This window comes from Nothoprocta perdicaria, unplaced genomic scaffold (assembly GCF_003342845.1).
Source record: "Nothoprocta perdicaria isolate Ctin4 unplaced genomic scaffold, notPer1 scaffold_101, whole genome shotgun sequence".
NCBI classification, from domain to species: domain Eukaryota; kingdom Metazoa; phylum Chordata; class Aves; order Tinamiformes; family Tinamidae; genus Nothoprocta; species Nothoprocta perdicaria.
The window spans coordinates 837778-846120 of NW_020454106.1; the positions used below are offsets into that span (position 1 = coordinate 837778).

Here is an 8343-nt window from a genome sequence, read left to right on the forward strand (position 1 = left end):
AAAATAAATGAAAGAAACCAAAAAAAAAAAAAAAAGGGAAAAAGAAAGGGAATAAGGAAAAAGGGGGAAAAAGGGGAAAAAAATTAAAAAGGGATTAACGAAAAAAATTAATGGAAAAAGAAAAAAATTAACAAAAAGACAAAAAATGAAATAAAAAAATCAAAAATGAAATGAATGAAATGTGAAAGTAAATTTTAAGGAATAAATTAAAAGATAAAAATAAATAGCATTCCCCGCGCGGCGGTGTCACCCGCCCGGCCCCCCCCTCCAACCCCACACTAAGGTGAATGGGTGGATGTCATTACAGGGCCCGCCAGCACCCCGCATCATTGCATCCCCCACCCCCATCACCCCGGGGTGGGGACAGCAAAAATAACGTGGATTTAATTAAAAAAAAAAAAAAAAAGCAATTGGAATTTAAAGAGCGGCGCCCGCGCGTGGGAGGGTGGCGGCGGGGGGATGCTCACCGGGTCCACGCGCGGCATGACGGCGCGGTAGCCGCCCATCTTGAAGCGCAGCAGGTGGTAGATGTCCTCGGGGTGGCCCAGCCATTTCCTCAGCAGCTCCATGTCCCCCACGCGCGTTTCCCGCCCGGCCCCACGCGCGCGCGCCCCCCGCACGCTCTCCCGCCGCTTAATGAACCGCGAGGGCTGCGGCCCCGCCCACCGCGCCGCTCCGCCAATGGCGGCGCTCAGGCCATGGCCCGGTAGGCCGGCGGCGGCGCCTATTGGCCGGCGCGCTCTCGCACCAGGAGGGCGCTAGCCAATGGGGAGGCCGCGCGGCTGGTGTGACGGCAAGCCGGCCGGCGTTGACTGGGCGACGGCGCCCCTCGCAACGGGCCTTTCTTAAAGGGGCCGCAGCGGCGGCCCGCGCCTCAGGGACCCCCCACCCCCCCCGCCCGCCATTTCGCGCCCTCCCACGCACCGCCATTTCACGGCGTAGCCCCCCAGGGATGGGGAACCGCATCTCTCCTCAGGGTTCCCTACTCCACAGCCCCCTCAAGAGCATCTCTTGCCTCAACAGGCTCCCCCCCCCCCCCCCCAGCTGTGAGGAGGTGGGGTTTGCTTCTTATTTTTAATATTTGTTTTTATTAAGTCATCTCCCCGGCTTTGCCCCGGTGATATTTCTCCCATGAGTTCAATATTCAGTACAGCAAGATCATCTCAGGGAGCCTGTTTTGAACGGAGACCTGAGCTCACCCCCTGCTGCTCCCTCTGCCACTTCAAAATAAAAATTAAAAAAAAAGAAAATTTAATAAAAAAAGAGGTGTTAAGCCTATCATGCCTCACCTCCAGAGTGAGCTCCTCCAGCCTCCATTTCAGCTAACAACTTGTCTTTCTCATAATGAGGAACCTCTCGGCCCAAATCAAAACTGAAAGCCACAGATCTGAGACAACACTAAAGAGCCCCCTTTTTTTTTTTTTTTGGCACCATCAGTGTTTTTATTCACCCAGCAATCAAACTGACTCACCATAGGGGTCCCAAAGCTGCTGTCACAGTTACCCAAAGCAGCACAAAATTCTGGAGCTTTGTCCTGAGCCTTGAAATACGGGAAAGTTTGGAATAGGTACCAAAAAAATAAATGTATATATAATTTGTTTCTATAAATCACAGTAGTGGCTTTTCTGGGAGGACCGACAGGCCATTAACAACTGGGATCACAAGCGTAGTAGATGTCTAATATAATGATATAGGTAAGGCCTATATATAGGCCTAATAATATAACAGGGAATGCATGAAACTCATGATCTCTACAGCAGCTTGAAAGCAGAAGAAGCCACCTGCTCAAAGCCCTAAGCTTTTCATACACAGTCATAAGCCAGAAAGCATAGGAGAAAAAAAAAATGTGTATATATATATAGGCTCTTCAAGCAACCCCCGTTAAGCCTACAAGGCATGGGCACCCTTAGTGGAGGTACCTCACCTTCCTAAACATCCAGCTGAAAATAGGAAAATTTGGGTCCTCTGGATAGTAATCTTCAGGATCCTTGAAAGCCCCTGGGATGAATCAGATACTCCCGATACTCACCCATGTAAAGTGGTCACAGCCCAAGAGGCAGGCTGGTTCTTCTGACTCATTTCTACCCAGCAAGCTGGTTTGCCCAGGAGCTTGCTCAAATAACGAGGTAAAGTGAAGTTCACACTCCACACACAGGGACCAAGACACCTCAGCACCAATTAAACGACTTATGGAGCCAACTATGACAAACAAGGAGGAGCGTTCAACCAGTTTCCTTCTTGCATTCAGATGTACAAGATGCTTTGGAGACTCCGACCTCTAGGGAACATCTGCCACTGCCAAATCACTTTTCCAGATGGAACAAACTTAATAGAAACCATAAAGACCTTTTCAAAAGAACTGAGACACCATCTGAATAGTCCTCCAGGAGGAGGAGAGTAAGAAAGGCAGATCACTAGTCACTCACTTGAGTCACTCACTCTCTGCAGGCACTGCAGGCTGGCACTGAGGGCACCACCAAGTCAATCTCTTGAAGCCATGCAAGGGTCCAAGGGTTTCTTTCATCACTGCATGCCCGAGGGGACAGTGCTCCTTCTGGTAGATCTGAGGGTGCAGCCCTTTCCCATGCAGCTTGCTCTGCAGCCAGTCGGAGCCGAACTGAACAGCGTAGTCAAGCAGCCGCTCCAGATCCGAGACAGCCAAGAGAGAGCCTTGCGCTAAGGGATGAATCTTTGCCATGTACAAAATCTCATTCTTAATGATGCTCCCTGGAAAAGGTCAGAAATAAGGAAGCTGTAAGAATATTTTTTCATCTACATGACACAGAATGATGGCATTTAACATCACTTTTGCCATCAGCATTTTAGGCCACTTGAGCATAATGGAGCACTCATCACCATGACTTCTGCCTAAAGAAGATAGAGCTAGTTAGCAACACCATTCCCCATATGAGAGGTAGCATACAAGGAGCATTTACACCTGGGAATAGATCTGATGTCCATCTCTTCCCACCACCTTCCAAGGAGACTTTCCTTCACAAGGACAAGCCCATCAACAGTTTCCCCCCCACACACACACCAAGATGATTCACTAGGCTCACCAGATGCACTTAAACATCTGAAGTCAATGGCTACCACCTGCTAAGCCTGCTCCCATGAGAAGATCACATAACCTCTCAGCTGAATCAGCTAGCAGCTTGCTTTGCCATAAAGGGTTAGAGGCTTAGATTTACAACTTGGGATCTGCAGACTTCCCATCCACCTTCTTCCCTTTGTGCCACCACACCCTAGAACTCACCCAGCCCTGAAAAATATCTCTGATCTAGGAGGGTGTAGCAGACAGGACTGGGTGTCCTGAGGGCATCCAGCGCCCGGCCACGGTGGAACTCCACGGAAAGGATGTCAGAAGCAGGATTAGCCATTGGAGAAGAGCACCAGTGCATTCGGCAGTTGTAGAAAACAAGGAAGCCTCCACTCTCAAAGTGCAGGACCAACCTGGGGTTGAGGCAGAAAAGTTGTAATCTTTAGTCGAAAGCATCCCTGAACCATTTGTTATATTGTGCTCTGGCTCAAATGACTCAATGGAGATAGAAGTGTAGAAAGGGACAGCAGCTTAGAAAGGAATAGTCACCAGAAGGCACAGAAAAAAAACTATATATAAGTGTACAAAGAAGGAGACTTTATATACATTCTGAATCACCAACCCCATGGAAAGCAGATGCCAGTAACTCTCATGAGATTAGGGAAACATCTCAGTGTCCCAGTTTCCCTCAAGCAGGGAGGTTACCACAGTTTAACAGGCAGGATTAAAGGCTGCACTGTGTCACACTTAGGCTATTTTTTCCTCATTCTTCACATACAGATGCACATGGGATCAGCTGGTACTCCAGCTTCCTTCAGTGCTTTCAGCCAAGAAACTTGTACGTGAGCCCACATAACTCGTGGGATAGTTCTTCCTTCTGCTGTCCTACAGCCTTTTAGCCAAGCAATGACGGCAGGTAGAGAGAAATATCAGCATCCTGGTCACCTGTGGCAGGTGAGCCAGGTGACCAAAGGCTGTAGCAAAGAAAGAACTGGAATGGGAACAAACATTCTTCCCCCATCCGGATCAAGTACACCATGTATACATATGCCAAACACCCAGCTGATAAGGCATTTAATGTGGAGTAAAAATTCCAATCAGTGACTTTAGCTGCTCTAGATGTACTGTGTACTCAAGGCTTCTTTAAAGTTGGGATAAAGAGCGCTTTTTTAATGGCATAATTCAACCTCGCATCCCAGAAGGTTTCTTTGGCTAATTGTCTAATCTCAACTAGTACCACGATCCCTAGGCTGACTGGCAATATGAGTCTTGTACCTACAATCCATTAATTCTCCAATCAGTTAACAGATCAAACGTGAATAGAGGTAGCAGAAAAGGGAAAGCTTTAGAGAACGAAAATGGAAGGAGGCAGAAGGCAGCAAACGAACAGAAAGCCCAACCAAAGACACCTCAACTTTTTTGGTAAGGGCAAAAGAACTCACAGTGCCAGTACAGGGTGTGCCCAAGGCAACCTCCACCAAATAGTATGTTAGGAGATTTCCAAGACTCCTAAAGCATGGGAGTACCCAAACAGCAGTCTATTGTATACTCCCTGGTTTCAAATATGGGCTTGATTACACCCCATATCCTCCTACACACTAGTAGCGCCTCTCACACCCATGTGTTTTCCTAGGTTTAAGAGCTAATAGCTCTTAAATAGCTCTTAAAGGAAAAGACAAAAATCATCCCCATGTAAGCTTAGTTTTAGAGACAGAAGAGTGCCTCTCAATGATAAAAGCAGGAAAACCAAGTTTGCTAGAAGACTCAGCCAGTACCTGGGTGTAGGGTCCTTCCAGTCCCCCCTCTTATTGGCTTTGTTTGCTCTTGAGAACTCGTTTGCCCGAATGCTGCCAAACAAGCCAAAATGGACACGCAGCCAGTTGCGTGGACACCCTGTATCTGGGGCATCAGATCTGCAGTGTGGGGCTTCCTGAGGCTTCTCTTCTGGGAGACTTGTCTGCTCCTGTCCCTCCTGGGCTGGAGAACTTGCCCCGCTACAAACCTCTCTTTGAAATGCTAGCTCTTCTGCGCTTGGTCCTAGTTGAGCTCCAGCTGCCTCAAATGCCAGGAACAAGTTTTTCCCATGAACCTGAGAAAAGAGGCAGAACATGCTGAGGATCCAGAGAGTCACTTGCACATCAGGAGATGCTCAGGGTTTCAAAATCCATCATCAGGACTGTTCTGCCTTGGAGACACACAGCTCAATGTGTAGATTAGATACAGGTGTTCACAGTGTAGATATTTTAAGTTAGCTGAAACCTAGCCCTCTGGTACACAGGATGCAGCTGTGCAAGGTCTCAGCTGGGGGAAACAAGGCTGCGACTCGTATCATCGATATACTGGAGAAAACAACTTTTTATCTCCTAGAAGGAGCCACTGACAGTGTGAACCCCTCTTCCCTTGCAGGACACAGAACTACTGCATGAGAACAAGAGACCAAAACTTCAGAGTTCTGGGTGTCTACATGCCCAGCCAGATCCCTCCCTTTGCAAAAAGCGTCCCTATTTTGTAATTATAAATAAAGCCTATGGCCACTTCAAGGAAGAGCTTGATGTCACTTGGGTTGCACACCACTTGTGATCCAGATGCTGGGCAACAGTGGCTTCCCTCAGACCCAACACAGACCCATTATACATTTAGAGATATATCCTCTTTTATAGCCCACCTGAGAGTCCTGGAGCCTCAGCGCTTTCAGTTCATTCACGTTGATCTTCCGGCTGCTTCCCCCCACCTTGGTCACTACTTGTCCCACAAAAGGGGACGTCAGCAGCTGGAACTTCTTCACCGATGGGCCCTCCGGCATCGCTGGCAGCCGTCGGCAGACACTTCTCACGCTTGGCACCCTAAAGCTCAGGGGACACTGCAGCTCAGAGCTACAAAGCCTACACGAGGAGGCTGAGCTCGTGCCTACATGAAGGGCTCGAACAGTGTCTCCACCTCCCTCCCCTTCAATCCCTGTGGAAGATTCCATGGAGAGAGAAAGGCTCCTTCCTTTCCTACCAACCAAAACATAACTCTAATGCTGCTCATTTATGAGCTCCTTGCTGTAGTTTATCCAACTCTAACAGCAAGGAAGCATTTGTACACTCTGCCAGCAACACCCAGGGTCACCAGGCTCCAGCAAGGTGACAGACAGAGTAGCACTCTCCCATAGCATCCTATGGCTCACTCGATATGGAGGTTATTCCATTGCAAAGGTTATTTCTGGCATAAGATCAGAGAGACATTATTTGCAGTTCTTTTGGGGGCCATCTGAACCAGGTACAGTTTCTAATTTCCTTAGTTCCCATTGCCCCCCTTTCTCTTCACGGACTAGCTAGAAATATCTACCTAGGTCATCTTTTCATTCTAGGGCCATAGCAGTCTTTTCCAAAAGAACTGTCTCCCTGCTCCAAGAGGGATCACAGCTCCCAGCCATGTGTACATCAACTAACCCTTTTCCCTAGGGATATGACCACTGTACTCCCAAGCCTGTCTTGGAAAGACACTGGGGCTACAAATCCAGCCCACTGGATATAGCACACATATAGTCTCCTTCCTAGCATTCAAGCCCTCTAGAAGCAGGAAATAACAACAAATGCAATGAAACCGGTATTTTCTGCAGGGGTAGAACTGGACAATAAACACTATGTGGCTGGATTACATCCTCAGCACCAGTTCACCTACTTGGGAATCACTTGGGACCCACAACCCACTGCAGAGAACAACAGGGATCACAGAGGTAGGGAACCCCCTGGAGAGCTTTACAATCCTGCATGAAATTCCTGCAGGGATTTAAACACACAGTCCTGACCCTCCATGTGTCCCCAGCCCCATCAATCCCAACATTTCTCCCTCAGTCCCAAGATTTCTCCCTCCCCAGCAGGAAAAGTACCCCCCAAAAAAGCATTTTCTCCCCAGCCTGCTCCAAATCCTTGCTGTTACCTGCTGCAGGTCCCTAGAGCGCTCTGCTGACACACACCAGGCAAAACCCCATAGAGAAGCACAGGGCCTCTGTCAAGTGTACCCCTGCCTCTCCTCTCCCTTAAATTGCACTTTTTCCTCTCAAAATTGTATCCATTTCCCAGGCCCTCTCAGTTGAGCACCGAGCTGCAGCTCTGCCAAGCAATGGAGCCCCATGCTGCTTCCAGGCAGATCCCCCTGCTCCTCATTGGAGAGGGATCACACACTGCCAGGCTCCCAACACAGCTCCCAATCCTCCCAGCCAGCCCAATCCTTCCCCTTTCCCATGCAGGTGTTTGGGAAAGAGCTGAGCCTCTCCCCTCCCATTTATGGCCCCATTTCCCTGTCTCAGATCCCTTCCTCTGCTCCAAAGCCCTCTTCCAACAACCCAACTGCTTCCTAGCTCCTCATCACAGCAACCTCCCTAACCCACCCACACCTCCTACATCCAACCTTGCTTTACCACACCACATACCCCAGTCTTCCCCATCACCTGATTTTACAGGGGAGGAAGGACCAGTCCCCACCTCAAATAGCAGTGGAGCTCCCTGATTGACTGCCCTGGCAGCAATGGGCAGCATTTCAAGTGCTTGGCCCACCCCTATCCCAGTAGCATCAGGGCTGGGGCACTGGTTGAACTGGGAAGGAGGGGGAGTGCTCTGGGGGAAGCTTGGGTGCTTGTACAAGCATCGGGCTTGGGCAGAAAGCAGCAGTGGTGAATGCAGCCCTTGGTGGCAATGTGGTTTTGGCTCAGGGTGGCATCCTGGAGTTAATCTGGAAGCAATTAGGCTACATCAGTGGTGTATTAAGCAAAGCTGTGTTAATGAGAGTTGCAAAAGATAAGATGCACTGTTATTAAGATGCTCTGAGGAGATTCTCCTTTTCTTATTGCATTAGTAGAATTGCCTGCTGTGTGGTAACATACTGGGTGCTTCCCTTCTGTGGATTAACACAGATGTACTTCTCTGGATGTACTCAACATGTACTCGTTTACCATGAACCTAGCCCAAGAAACTCACCAGGTCAATCAGAGGCAGGCAGAAACCATCTGGTTTTATTATCATCATTTTATTTTCCATTAGTTCTAAAGGTGTAGAAGTTACGTGGATTGGCAGCCATACTAGTTCATAATATATATTTTTTTACATCTTTAAATAATTACAGCTTGTTCAGTTCGTTGGTTGGTTTTGCCCTCTCCCTTACAAACAAGTGTTTGTTTGTGAGACCTTCCCAGATGCTCTGGGAAGCTTCAAACTTTATATATGAAAAATAAAAAGCACAACAAAACACCACCCCTGACATAGTCACAGCTTCAGAGTTATATTAAGAAATGTTGATCGTTTTTAAAGCTCCCTTACAAT

General features: G+C 48.3%; 2 protein-coding genes across 2 annotated transcripts in view; both read right to left on the reverse strand.

Moving 5' to 3' along the window:
• FDFT1 (farnesyl-diphosphate farnesyltransferase 1) overlaps nucleotides 1-631 on the reverse strand; it is a 12784-nt gene extending 12153 nt beyond the window's left edge. Inside the window, exon 1 of the mRNA XM_026040795.1 lies at nucleotides 468-631. Within this exon, the coding sequence (XP_025896580.1) occupies nucleotides 468-569 (102 nt within the window). The 5' untranslated portion in view covers nucleotides 570-631. The remainder of the gene's footprint in view (nucleotides 1-467) is intronic.
• A 939-nt stretch (nucleotides 632-1570) lies between these two features.
• On the reverse strand, nucleotides 1571-5978 carry NEIL2 (nei like DNA glycosylase 2). The gene is made up of 4 exons (XM_026040747.1): nucleotides 5706-5978; nucleotides 4816-5129; nucleotides 3257-3453; nucleotides 1571-2727 (listed from the first exon to the last, which is right to left on the reverse strand). Exons 1-4 carry the CDS (start codon nucleotides 5841-5843, stop codon nucleotides 2432-2434), a joined length of 945 nt encoding a protein of 314 aa, XP_025896532.1. The 5' UTR covers nucleotides 5844-5978; the 3' UTR covers nucleotides 1571-2431.
• Between the last annotated feature and the right edge of the window lie 2365 nt (nucleotides 5979-8343).

Coding starts and splice junctions, on each gene's coding strand:
- NEIL2 (XM_026040747.1), bottom strand. CDS start 5,843: ATGCCGGAGGGCCCATCGGTGAAGAAGTTCCAGCTGCTGACGTCCCCT. Junction 5,130..5,705: donor TGAGGCTCCAGGACTCTCAG/GTGGGCTATAAA, acceptor CTCTTTTCTCAG/GTTCATGGGAAAAACTTGTT. Junction 3,454..4,815: donor TGGAAGGACCCTACACCCAG/GTACTGGCTGAG, acceptor CCTCAACCCCAG/GTTGGTCCTGCACTTTGAGA.